This window comes from Empidonax traillii, unplaced genomic scaffold, assembly GCF_003031625.1.
Source record: "Empidonax traillii isolate 1590-97213 ecotype Southwest subspecies unplaced genomic scaffold, ASM303162v1 scaffold507:size695108, whole genome shotgun sequence".
Lineage (NCBI taxonomy): Eukaryota > Metazoa > Chordata > Aves > Passeriformes > Tyrannidae > Empidonax > Empidonax traillii.
Genome location: NW_020955700.1, coordinates 397,608 through 412,082, shown reverse-complemented (window position 1 = coordinate 412,082; position 14,475 = coordinate 397,608). Strand labels below are relative to the sequence as shown.

Below are 14,475 nucleotides of genomic sequence, written 5' to 3'. Positions count from 1 at the left end.
TATATATATATATATATATATATATATATATATATAAATGTTCTTTGCAAATTATAACCATGTTTTGTTTTTTTCTGCTTTGGCCCAGCCATTTCTCAGCATTGTCCTGTTTGCTTTGGCATGGACCGTGGGATTTGTAACACATTACCTACTTCCTCAGCTTCGCAAGCATCACCCCTGGCTGTGGATCTCCCATCCCATACTTAAAAGCAAAGAACACCAGCAGCGGGAAGTGAGAGGTTTGTAATAAAGCCTTTTCTAAAGAACGGTGCAATGACTTTCAGCTTGCCTTGGTTTGCAGATCCAGAAGGAAAAAAGCAGGGAGAATAAATTATGCTTTTACTTTTGAATAACATACATAGCCAATCCTTTTCATATTTTTCACTCAGTTGCCAAGAGGTCTGTGAACTTGTAGGAGTTGTCTTCTGAGACCACTGTACAGAAGGGCCGAGGTTGGGCAGGCATCTCTGGAGATTGTCTAGTCCAACACCCCTGCTCAAAGCAGGGTCAGCTAGAGCAGGTGGCTCAGGGATGTGTCCACTTTTTAATATTTTCAAGCATGGAGACTCCTCAACCTTTCTGGACAACCTGTAATAGCATTCAATCATCCTTACACTAAGAAAGATTGCTTTGACTTGCAGGGGGTTTTGTTTAAGTTTTGGGTGTTTTTTTGTTTTAATGCCCCATCAGGCATTAATAATATGCTCCCTGATGCTTTTCTTCTCCAGGCTAAGCAATCCCAGCTCTCCTTTTATGTCAAATGCTCCTGTCCCTTAATCATTTTACCAGCCCTTTGTGATCTTTCATGAGCCACTATCTGATCTGCCTTTTGTTTTTGCATTACCGTACTGTTACTTGCTGTGTTGCTTAATATGTTACCGTTTATCCCTTTGCACTTTGTTTAATTTAAAAACATAAAAGATTGGCGAGATTGAGGCAGATTTTTTTTTCTACTTTCTGACATACCAGCAAGGGTAGTGCAGCTTAGAGTTCTATTTCCAATTGTAACACTTTTAGAGAAACATTAAAGCTGAAAGGAACTGTGACATTTTCTTTAGAATTTGTTCTTGCTATTGTCTGCTAGCTTCAGTGGGTAGTGCCCTGATATATGCAAGTATCAGTCAATATTTTAGGACATTGAGATCTGATTTCCTGTTCTGATGCAGTTATTTCTGCAAGCAGGCAGTGTGCTTTGAGAAGCACAGCTTCCCCTCTCTGCCTCAGCTCTCATCTTGCCTTTGCTACCAGCCAAAAGCTTGCTTGTCATTTCTTGATGGATCCCATGCCTTAATAATTCTCAATATATGTTCCTGAAGTGTTTGAAGACAGCATTGTCAGAACACAGTCTGCTGAGGGGCTGTAGTCTGTTCTTCAACCAGACAACAAAAGAGTTCGGATCACTCTCTCTGCAAAACCATACATTAAGGATTTAAATCTTTCTTATTTTAAAAAATCATGTATTTCAAAATTATTCCTTTCCAAACAAGGATTGGGTATGAAAAAAGTACCCAAGAGACTTGATTGAAGATTGCCTTTTAACTTTTCCTCCAATACGCCTAGGAAAGTGTAATAGAAATATAAACCTTTTAAGCATCGTGCCCGACTGAAAGCAATGTTCTGGACTTCCTGTCCATGATAGCCAGCAATTCTGATAAATACCCAAGTTTTACTGTTTGTTTCATCACTTAATCATAAAAGACTACTGTAGGATTTCTTTGCCTTGTCCTGATTAAGTCTGTCTTCATTTATCAGAAAACATTGTTTTCCTAAATGCGGTGACTCAGCTTTTGAAAAGGTTGAAGGTAGAGACCTGCGGGACTGATCTCCACAGATGGGTTTCCTTCTGTTTTGAGATCCAGCTGCATTTCTCATACTATCTGCTGTGGGCAGCAGGCTTTTTTCCTTCTTTTGCAGTCCTCATTTATATGCGGTCCATTCCTGCGCTTTGGGGCTTAAGAATTATTGCAATGTACCTGGTGTTGTGTATTAGAAAACAAGAGTAAAAAAAATATATATTTCAGTCCTGTAGGCTGCTGCAGAGGTGCAGAGGTTTTTTATCATGTTCTGAGATGAGACAGGCTGAGAAAAAGGTAATCCCTTTGATAGATATGTCTGACAGGCTGCCTTCTTTCTTTTGCCCTGTAATAAAAATGTGTGAACTGAACTTAAATGTTACTTGTTTGTATAGGAAGAGAAGCTTGGAAAAAGGATAGTAGTATCCCACAGTGGTCAGGAGTGGACGGTGAAAGGACAAGTACACAAAACTAGATGTCTGTGAGGAGTTTTTACTGCATAGAATTTAGTTTTTCAGCTTTCTATTTTTTTGACAATGGTAGTGCTATGGGGGACACAAATTTCTGCTCCCAATTAGACAAGCAACCGGTAATGACAGTTCCACAAGTTTATTCCGGGCTTTGTTTATCATAGTCTCCAGATGAGCTGCTCAAACTTTCAGATAATCCATAGAATAACAATTATCAGACCAATTCTCACGATGCTCATGTGAGATAACTCATTTTTTACTTGTCATTGTTTTGCCTGGCTGCAGGAAGAAAAACTGAGTTCAAGATGTATGAGCTTATGGTATAATAGATGTGTAGAAACTAGTGCAGGACTAAGTGAGGAAGAAACCCTGATACACTAGGCTATTTTTTATTCTCCTTCCTTGCCACTACTGATTTTATACCACACAGATTCATGTAAACCATTTTCAAATCAGCCACGTTCTTCCCTGGGGTCCCTCTAAATGTGAGCCCTTTTTTTTCGTTCTGCATCATCTGCACTGATCTCTCTCTGCTCCTGCAGCTACCTTCTATTTGATATGCATATCTCTTTGCTGGAGCTTGAGTTCCTACACAGAGCTCAGCTTTGGACATGGATGAAGTTCGTCAGTGAAACTTGGAGAACAATTTGTAGTTCAGGAGGAGGAGGGAGGAATGGATGAGAACTGCTGGGTTCCAAAATGGACATTTGGCTGTGTGTAGGAACTTTTAGAAGGTGGTCTTTAGGTAGTAAGAGGACAAAATATTTTTATGTTATAGACAGAAACATATTTTTTGAAGGGAGATTTTTGCAAGAACATTGCCTTAGCTTAAGGTATTGGCAAAGCATGACTTTAAGATAATTTGGAAGAATTGTTTTTAGATCTTTCTTTTAGAGGCTATCCAATATACAGCTGTGCCTACAGAACACAGAAATCTGTTGATTCAGCATGTTTTCTTTGCCTGTCGTTGAGAGGGTGTGTATAGGAGAGTGGGATGTGTATACATAATTGTTTTCATTTCTGCAGGGAAGATTACTGGAGATTCAGTAGCTGACATTGTTATTTCTGAGTCAATAGCAAGCTCTGCCTTTTTTGAAATCACCGTTTTTCCAATAACCTTGTCTAGCTGAGCTCACGTGAGGATAAAGACATTATTTTTGTCTATACACAAGTGCTTCTGCACTCAGTTCACCCAAGTTCTCATAGCAGTTGAATTGCATGGAGCATTCAGTTCTTGTTTAATACTCAAAATAAGAACTGTGATACTGTTAGAAAATTCTACTGCAAAAAAAAGTTATTCCTTCCTGGGGAATGATGCAATCTTGGCAGAAACCTTTTACGGTGGCTGTTTAGGTGTTTTGGGAAATATCTATGACAGTTTCCAGCTCCTGATAATTCTTCAGTCTTTACATCTCAAGGGGTGTTTCATTTTTGAGGTCAATGATACTTTACAGTCTAATGAACAGTGTTTGGCCACTGTTAGATGGAAAAGGAGAGGCACAGAGGTCAAATGGGATTCCTTAGGTCATTGGCCAGGTCAGTGCCAGAGCTGGAGACAGCCTCTCTAGGGTCATTGCATCACTAAAAGTATTATTTAATATAGTGACTAAGTAATTGGATGATGTAGAAACTGCCATCTAGCATGTACTATCTTATATCATTTCTGAATGTTTCCCACTGAGTGCAGTTATAAATAGCAAACCAGATACTCTCTACATTCAGAGAACAAAATGATTTATCTATTGCAAAAGAATTATGAATTCCATTGTTCCATAAGTTAGTTTATTTAATATATTAATTTAATATGAGCTAACTCATGTCTTCTATGGTATTGCAGTGCAAAAAATGCTCATAATTTGATGACATGATTTGCAATCTGAATTTCTGTTTCAGATGCTGCTCATTTGATGTGGTTTGAAAGGCTCTATGTGTGGCTACAGTGCTTTGAGAAATACATTTTATATCCGGCTATAATACTGAATGCACTCACGATTGATGCTTTCTCAATTAGTAAATACAAGAAGCTTGGTACACAGTAAGTAGATTATAACTCAAGGCATGTGATTAGTAGAATATTTGGTTTTAGACTGAAGATTGAGAAATGGAATTTGTTTTTAAATAAGCCTGTAATCTTGTCGCAGTTTGCTTTCATGCGTATTAGCTCAGTATACAATAATAACTAGCTTTGCTGCAAGAAAAAAAGCAAAACTACCTTAGCACATGCTCAGACATGACTCCAGTGAGAGACAGTGAAATTAAAAGATTAAAGAGCTATATATAGATACATATGAAACGTCTAAATGTCAATTAAAAGCAAGACACACTATACCAGGCTGCAGGTGTTTGATGGGCATAAACTCAGTGGGGTAACTGGAATTAATCAGATGATAATGAGAATTCTAGGCTGGATATCAGGAAACATTTCCTATCTGAGGATTTTTAACACTGTGCTGTAGTTTCCCAAAGGAGTTATCAGAAGCTTCACCACAAAAGTCTTTTAAGGCAAGACTGAATAAAATATTAAACGGTGTAGAATAGTGGGTAGTCCTGCATTGAGTGTTTGAGAAAGGTAAGCATACAAGTTTTGATGAAGTCTGATGTCTCAGATATTAAGCAGAACTGGTGATGCTGATCCGTGGTCTCACAGTATGATCCTTGCAGACAGCCTTTTATGGTAAGTATTTTAGTCAGTGGCTTGCCTACTGCAGATATTCAGCAGGCTTAGTGACTGCAGTATCCCCAGTGAGCAGAGTTTCTGCAGTCTTTTTATCAGAATGACAGTGATGCAGATGATAAAACAAAGAAACAGCCTTGGAATGTTCCAGTAGCAGGAAAAACTGCTAGGAGGCGTAGGGGGACAGTTCCTCAGTGTTCAAAAAAAACCAGATTCTTAATTTTAAATATTAGTTAAACAAACTTTGATGGAAAAATTGCATGTTGATATAATTATTCATCTCTCTTGAGGAGCAATACAGCTTTAGGAACTACAGAACTATAAGGAAAAGGTGCCCCCCGCTTTTAGGGCCTGAAAGTTGGACTAGGGCATTAGTCAAATTTTCTGCATATTTCTCCCAGACAACTACTTTTCCAGAAAGACTCTCACCAGTCAGTCATTGATAACCTCTCTTGAGGCTATCCCCCACTGACCTTTTTCCCCCCCAGGCACTTGGAAGATGATATGGCCAAGGTGCTTCAAGAGTTTAGGTGTTTTGTCTGGGGTGAAACTGAGTCCACACTCATCCCTCTATGTAGGTCTGCAAGGCTGGGAGAATTAAAAGTAATCAAAATGTCATTTGTTACTAGCTAGTAGACGTGACTGAATACATGCACGGAGCAAATATGTGGGGGTTAGGAAGGTGCTATTTTTACATAGTCTTTCCTCCAAGCTAGATTGCACTTTAAGTATCACCTCCCTCAAGTGTTCAGAAGGAATGAGTCAGACCCCCAGAAGTCTTGAGATTAAAGAAAGTAATTACATTTGTCTGCCTCTGATTGTTTGGCCTGTGGGGAAATACCATGCCAGTCCTTTCCTTCCCCATCCCCCTTGTGTCTGTGTTATCACCTTGGATTTAAAACCTGTGTTTTCTCCTTTTTCTTGTAACTGTGGTCTATCCACAAAGCCCCCAGTATCCCTTCTCCTCTGGCACTCCTCCTGGATATGCTTTCCTTACAGTTGCCATCTAAATGCCACATACAAAGCATTCACCTTCATTCATCCTACTTCTTTCTTAACTCTGTAAACCCATAAGGGATCCTGGGTTCTCCTTGCTACTTCCATATACAGTGAGACTGAGGGTTGTACTTTCTGTGCTTTAATGCATAAATACCTGATTTCTGTTGCTGGAGCATTCCTTATTATTGACCACCCAAGGATCAGATCTCATCATGCTGTAGAGAAGGGAAGACATTTTCCCACTCTGTCCAAAAGTGTCTAAGGTGGTACATTTTGCGTGACTTGATGTTGACGTTTATCTCAAATCGAATATGTTTTTAAAGAAGCTTCATCTTGCTTTGTGGTTTAAATAACTGAAACAGTTTACTTCTAGAGGAGGCAGAACAGCTCCTTCATAGCCAGGAGTTTGCTTGAGCTTTCCAGACCCTGATGTGCTGGTTATAGTGGGACCCATGCTGAGGAGCTGAAATGCCTGCCCCTGTTACTTGCCACAGATGTGTCAGAAGCGAGCCCCCCTTCTCATGCTCTCTTACTTTCTTTCTGGTGGGAGTTAAAGCCCCAGGAGAAGCATCTTGTGTGGCAGTATTTTAAAAGAAGAGGGATAATGAGGAAATCATTTTCTGTTGCCTCTGAGGGCATTATTTTATAGCGTGTCATGTTTTTGTGACATTTTCTGCGTGTTAACAGATACAGTGAGAAAAAGTCTTCCTTTTGCTCTATGATCTGTGAGTTTCCATGTGAAAATTCCTCCATGTTGCAAAAATTTTCTTCTTTCTGAAGAATAAGAGATCCAAGTGGTTCATATAGGATAGCTTCTAGTGACTTCAAAATCTATTTAGGGTAGTCACTAAGTTTTCCATTCATAAATCTGGGGCAAATTGAAAAGAACAGCTTTGACAGGGTGGAAGATAAGGTAAGCTTGGCATTTCATTCCAACAGTGAGGTCCCAGTGATCCTTTAGAATGACCTGCACTCAAATAAAGTTGCATCTGCATTATGGGAGATAGACAATAATGAACAAATGCCACATAAAGTAAAATCAACCTGGAAAAGTACAGGCTTATGAACCTTGCTAGAATGATGAAAACCTAGTTTAGAGCTTTCTGGCCTGTCAAGTATCAGTCATGGCAACAGGTATTCTCCTGGTTCGCAGCAAGATGAAGGAGAACCTTCCACGTGCTTTGCAAATGCCTGGCCTATTTTGTCGCTCATTATACATTGAAGTTCCTACATTTTACGAGACGTAGGTCCAACATGATTTCTCTTCATCTGATGAATTACTGTATAGACTATTCAACCTTCTAATCAAGAACAAAGATAATTTCAAGCACTTCACATCTATGTGTGTTTCTATCCAGAATTTTGGCAGTGTGTAATGAGATTAAGGAATAAACTTATACATTCTGTAATCAATTGAAATTTCTTGTAAAAGAAAAAAAAATGGAGTTCAAGGATTTTTTTTCAAATTACGGTAAAGTATTAATGAAAGTGCCAGGATATTTCCCAATCTTACATTTTATTTTAATAACTATATAAAAATGTCTGTTCTAGATTCTTGGGTTTTAGTAGTCAGTACTATTTTTAGTACAATGTTTGTTCTTTGTTACAGCTTACAAGTGTGTGATAATGATAAGGGAAAAACACAAAAGTTGCACGTAGGTAAAATAAATGTGATGATTTCTCATAGTAATCCTATGCTCTTAATAAATAAATTGTGTAGATTCACAGAGCAATCTAAAATACATCTGATACAGATATTTGTATTTTAGAGCTTAATAATTTATGGCCTTATGACTTGATTAGGTTTTTCTCTCTGCTTTTCTTACAGCTGTGACATTATCCTGATAACAGTTGCTGGGATGAAACTCCTCCGCTCCTCATTCTGTAATCCTATTAATCAGTTTGTTACTTTGAGCTTTACTGTAATCTTCTTCCGATTTGACTACAGAGACATTTCAGAAAATTTCTTGCTGGATTTCTTCATGATGTCCATTGTGTTTCATAAGGCAAGTTTTATAGCTCCTGTAATGTCTTTGGCAAATATATCTTCTCAGTGTTACTGTGCTGATCACTATGTGTTAGAATTTTTTAGAAGTAATGAATGCATATATAAAACAGATCTTTGGTACGATAGAGAAGAAAATCCGTTACAATGAAAACAAGGTTTTGCAATGTTTTTCATTTACTTTTGTTCATATGTTTCTCTATAAAGTTCAGAATTGTTGTTTTCAAGAGGAGAATCTTCAGTGAGTTGGAAAGAGCCTCTTGGGTCATTAGTGCAGGACTGCCCTCCAGATCAATCGCCCGCTGTTTTTATCTAGGTTTCCTTTGAATGCCTCTGGTGGTTGACTCAACAACTTCCTTTGGGAAATAATTCCATTATCTAATCATTCTTATGATAATAAATGTTTTCCTAGTGTCAGCCTCAACATTTTTCTTTTCCTGTTTTCAGTCTGTTATCCTTGTGATGCTGCCCTTAACCTTAACCTCACAGCTCCTTCCTCTCTATTACATTATTAACTCTTGAAGTGTGCTCTCATTGAGTTTACTGAAAAAAAGAAAAAAGCTCTTTCTGTATGAGTCACATCAGATCCCGTCTTGTTTTGGAATCTGTGCCATTTCACTGAAAGAAGCAGGTTTAACTGATACCTTGGTAAAACATGAGAAAATATTGAAGACTTGAAAGTACTGATCCAGGGTAACTCTGGTGAGGCGTTCATTTTTGTTGTTGTTGTTGTTTGGTTTATTTTAGTTTTTTTTTTCAGACTTGTTTGCTTGGTTTCTTTTTTCTAAAGTATTCTTACTACGTGTGTGAGTATGACCCAGCTAGCATCACTTATTTTCTGAGAGGAGAAAGACATGGTTTCATATCGATTGCTGCATGTGCTGTGGAGATATTTAGGCCTTCTGCTCAAAGGGCAACAGCTCATATTGCTGTCCATGCCCACCTGGAAGTTTCTGGCTTCCTAAAGAAAGGCCCAGGTCATTGGTGCTACACTGGGAGTTCACAGTCATTCAGGGAAAGAGCGAAGCAGAAATAAGATGCTTTTCCTGGTTTATTTCTGTGTTGCTGTAAGGGAGGAGGAGAAAGGATGAAGCACAGCTTGGTGAGCTCACTCTTTTCATTGAACTCTTGGACCACACTTCAGTAGGAGCTTCACCTGCTTCAAGCCTTCAACCTTCAGACCTGGTGTTTCTCTCCAGTAGGATGAGGAGGCAAGGGTGGGGGAGAAAGGGCAGAAGAAAAGGAGTAGAAGAGATGATACAAAGCTATGCTTTAAGAAGAATCTCCTCCCTGTGATCATAAAGTAGGGTTTAGTAGTAGAGCAATTTTTAAAACCTCTTCCCTTGCAGTAAAGCAGTGAAAGAGATGCAGAGTTTGCTAGCATTATGCCAGTTTTCAGTATTTGTTCAGTTACCGTGTTCCCTAGAATAAGGGGTAGATTTGTGTCTCCAGAGAAGTTTGTCAGTGATGTGCATCAGTGGACATCCCATGCCTGGATAATGGCTTACTTAGTCCTAGAACTCATTCTCCAAAAACCTCTCTACAGGATTAAAAAATTCACACACCAGAATTGAAAGCCTCACTGTTTGTTAATTCTTTTTGGAAATGTGGACCTTTTGAGCATATCACAAAATACTGCTTTGGATTATTGCATGCTTTTGTGAGAAAGAGATGTAAAGTCTTTTCAATGGGTTTTTTTTTAGGATGTTGCTTGAGTAGTTGGAAGCTACTGTTCACAGTAGAAAGACTAGCATTAGCAATTAAGAATAAGATGACAAAAGATGCTTATCAAATTGGGCAGAGATGTTTGCTAGAATAACTACTGCTCTACTAGACTGAAAGCTTATACTACAGACATATATGGAAAATGTAGTTTGAGCATTGGTCTGCCATCTTCATATCTAATAATATCTGAAATTTTACAGGTCATTAGTTCAGCAAGTGAAATTGTCCTTGTTCCGTTTAAAAAAATTGAAGCTGAATGGTTGAATTATTTATATTACAAAAGCACATGCACCGTTACACAATGATCATTAGAGCCAATATGAAAAATAGCATTGCAGATGATAGCAATTAAATTCCTTTTAATTTCAAATCATAAAGGGCATAAGTTTTCTTTACCCTAATTAAGGTTTGAGCTTTAATTAGCTCAGTATTATGGAACTTCAGTAAAGGATATGATCGCTAGAGGATAAAGATGATGTGTGTTTTATTTCATACTAAAGACCCTAAGCAAGCTGCATCCACCTTTGTTCCTAAAAGCTTTGTGGGTCTTCACACATTCTATGTGTAGTTCAGTCATTTTTGTATTTGCAACTATTTAAAAAATAAAAACAAAATCTGAAATAGTCTCTATTACCATCACCTTTGGCTTTGCAGGATTTATTACACAGTCATGACTGATTTCTGCTTGCACATTGAAAATGTCAATTTACAATCCTCTGAATTAGGGAACACTAGAAGTGCTGTGCCTCGGTCATAGTGATGGTAATTTTTAAGCAAGATTACTCCAAAAAATTTGCATACTCTCAAAGCACGGTGGTAATGTTTTTTTCTTCTGCCAGGCTCTGAAGAATAAAGCATCTAAATTCAATATTCACAACTGCACTAGTGACTCTTGATGCAGATTATATGGGATAAAACTTTGCTAATAGTGTTGGGTAGAGTATTTCTGAATATCTCTCTGATTTTGCTTCCCTTATTTTCCTCGTTGTGATGTTGATTTAACGTAATTTAGTCAAATCAGAAGCTCCAAATGATCCTATTTCTCTCTGAACAAGTTGGGACATGGAAGTCCAAGTTGCTGCTCACAGATTTGTATCTCGATCTGCAAATAGCCAAGACACCCACACTGAGAAACACAAAGAACGGGAGCATCTATTCAGTTCTATTCCTAAGGATGTTTTTAATCACCTTGGATTTTTTTGTCTTTTTAACATGTAGGACTTAGTAATGTGACACAGTTAATTCATTTCTGTATTAAAAATGGTTAGCTGTTTACATTTTGACAAGCTGCAGAATGTGGAAACACTAGAAGTTAATTAGGCATATGCAGAGTGTGCTGTTTTGTCTTTCAAATTGCCATGGAAAGGGTACAAGATAAACATTTAGGAAAGATTTTCTTAATTGATTTTGAAGATGATTGCAGCTTTCAATTCAAGTGGAACAGGACTTCTTCATCTTTCCTACACCAAGACTTTCCACGTAGCCAGCCCAGACTGTGTCCTTGGCTACAGCCTGGGATTCTTCTGTCCAAAACTCTTGTTGTCTATAATCTTTAAATCAGAGCTGAATGGCCTTTTAAAAATATGTGGGTGTAATGCTCTGATGTATATTCTACAGGAAGTCAAACCAGATAATCAAGACAGTCTACGTGACTCCATGTAAACTTTTCAAATGAGAGCCGGTTGCTCTCCCCAGACTTTTTAGAAGATAATGACACTACCAATTAATAAGAATGCTCATATCAGGTGAAAATGGAAACCCACAAAAAGCAGAATATATTCTTCATAGGTGTAGCAAAAGTGGAATGTGTAATAGGATGCAAGAGATTTCTTCCTGGACTTCTAAAGGTAGGAAACACCTCAGACTTTTCTGTAATAGAATAAAAAATGTGGAATATGGTGACAATATTTAACTGAGGAAAAACTCTTAACGCACGCAAAACTTATGAGAGGAAGAGCATTGGGTTGGTTAAGTGCATGTTATAGCTCATCCTGTCCATTTTTCTTCAGTGTGGTAAAAAAAAACAAGAAAAGTAAAATAGGAATGTACCAAGCACTGCCCTCCTTGGCAGATGTGTGCTTTTAAAGGATATCTGAAATAACAACTGTTCAAGTCAAGAATGAACCAATATTGTTAAATGTGAAGCAGAAACGAATGCAAATCATTCAAACAACAAGTATATCAGTTTAGAACTGGCTGAATGTTAACAAAGATGCTCAGGGCAAGACTTGTCCCCAGCTGTTTTGCTGTGCTCTGTTAAGGATGTGGTGTTCCATTTGATCCAGTGCCCCAGGCACCCTCTATATTTTGCTGGTGGAGAGGGGTCGTAATATCTCCCTGAACTGCTTTTGAAACCTCAAGTAGAGATGATGTTAAGCTGAAGGAGCAAAGCGAGTGAAACAAGTTGGTAGTGTGAATGTGGATGCCTCTGGCGGCAGTATGCTTGTGGCTGCTACAAAAGACTGGTAGGGGGTTTTTTACCAGTCTCTTCATTACTGGGAGCAACCAGCAGCATGCTGGAGATTCCTGTGTGCCAAACTGCTAAACTGTCTCTTTTACCAGCAACTCTTTCGTCAGTAGAGCACAACTGAGAAATTATACCTGTACTTTGGAATAGGGATTTTTTAAAAAAAAATCTGTGTAGCTTCCTTTAAGCCCTGGAGAGGGAGCCACCCATAGCTCACATTCATCTACTGCAAGGATCTGCATGGGAATGATGAGATCCGGTGTCATTTACCCTCTAATGTATAGGACTACAACTTCTTATCTCTTTCAGTGTCTTACGTGTTACTGTCAGGCAGTTTAATGGCCTCTTAATTTGTGTGTGTGGATGAACTAATTAGCAATACAAAAATATGAAATCACCTTATATTTCCTTATCATCAAGTCCTCTGAGGGTTCTGAATTTGTCTTCATGAATAAGGCAAAATAATCAAAGAAACAGAGCTTGTTAAATTTGCCTTCATTAACACTGAATTCATTTGCCTAAGTACTCTTACTCCTGCTGAGCTCACTTAAGTATACAATTTCCCTGTCTGATATTTTTTCCTTGTTTCCCAGAATACGTTTTCCAGCTAATAAGGAATCCACTTTTTTTTTTTTTTTTTTGTAAGAATTTTTCTCTTATCTGTATACTTCTTTCTGCCATGGTGTCCAAGACCATGCATTTATGAAAGATAATATTTATGTCAAAGTAGATCCAGCTAAGGCAGCCAGTTTGTAACAACTCGACAGACCTGTGCTGATCAGGCTTAACTTTCAACATCCACAACACAATCCCTTGGACAGGAAAGAAATTATGTGTGTCATCTTGTTTTCCTTCATTTTATGAGAAAGTGCTGCCAAGTGCATTGACCTTCTCGGTGCTTTGTTGAAGTCAAGTAATTAACCTATTGGATCTTTTTATTGCCTTTGTGGAATAAAACTCTTGGTTAGTTGGCATGTCCCATTGATTTAGGTGCTACTTATAAGTCAGAAGCCTCACTCTTTTTCCTTTCCTCTTCAGATTTTTCATCCTTCTCTAAATCTGATGTTTCACTTCAAAGCTTTTGGCACCAAGTTGTTAATTCATATTTTAATCCATTCCTTGCCATTTGTGCATACTGAAATCCAATGTCTTAATCATCTGTACTCTCTTGGCTCACAGCTGTTTCCTCAGCTTTTGATATCTGGCATATAAATCCTTTTAAGACCCTTTCTGCTGAGTAAAATACCCAAGGCTTCATCTGATATTTGGCAGGATAATCCCAGTGGTATTTTCCATAGACTCCTTAACTCTCTTGGGCACTGTGCAGTTCATGTTTCCTTTTAATATTGGAGGAATGGTTTAATTGATTTTTCATTCAGCCTTCCATCACTGACCTCTTTGTCAGACTTAATTCCTTACACTATTCCCAAATTACATTTTCTTTCTTGTTTTTTGTGGGTTTTGTTTGTTTGTTTTGGTTTGGCTTTTTGGAATGGGACAAAAGCACTCAGGGGTTCAGGGAGATGTACACCCACTTGCTGGGTCAGTCTGGCTCACTAGTCACTGAAGACTACATTCGTGTGCATTCATGGTGTGTTCTGTGTCTGATGCAGGGACTGAAAGAGAAATCTTGAGCACTTCAGTGCACAACTTTGTGCTTTTGCTTGTGTCCGCTTTACCACAGAATGATGGAATGGCCTGGATTGGAAGGGACCTTAAAGACTGCCTAGCTCCAATTCCCTTGACAGGCACAGGGACACTTTCTACTAGACCATGTTGTTCAAAGCCCCATCCAACCTGGCCTTGAACACTTCCAGGAATGGGGCATCCACAGCTTTCCTGGGCAACCTGTTCCACTGCTTCACCACCCTCATAGGGAAGAATTTCTTCCTAATACTTCATTTAAATTTCTTCTCTTTTAGTTAAAAAATGTTCCCACTTATCCTATCACTTCATGCTCTTGTAAAGAGCCCCTCTCTCCAGACCTCCTTTAGGTACTGAAAGGCTGCTCTAAGGTCTCTCTGGAACCTTCTCTTCACTAGGCTGAACAACTCAAGCTCTCTCAGGCTGTCTTCAAAGGAGAGGTGCTCCAGCCCCTTGATTACCTTCTTTGATATCCTCTTGACCACTCTAACAGGTTCATGCCTTTCTTGTGCTGTGGCCCCAGAGCTGGATGCAGTACTCCAGGTGTGGTCTCATGAGAGCAGAGTGGAGAGGCAGAATCACCTCCCTCGACCTGCTGGCCACCCTGTTTCTGATGCAGCCCAGGATACAATTGGCTTTCTGAGCTGCAAGTGCACATTGCTGGGTCATGCCTAGCCTCAACCACCAACACCCTCAAG

The 14,475-nt window shown here is 38.8% G+C and overlaps 1 protein-coding gene across 1 annotated transcript in view; it reads left to right on the top strand.

The window, feature by feature from the left end:
* Positions 1-14,475, top strand: part of PCNX2 (pecanex 2) — a 156,679-nt gene that overhangs the window by 77,826 nt on the left and 64,378 nt on the right. The window contains exons 19-21 of the mRNA XM_027896657.1: positions 89-239; positions 4,157-4,298; positions 7,765-7,942. Of these exons, the coding sequence (XP_027752458.1) occupies positions 89-239; positions 4,157-4,298; positions 7,765-7,942 (471 nt within the window). The remainder of the gene's footprint in view (positions 1-88; positions 240-4,156; positions 4,299-7,764; positions 7,943-14,475) is intronic.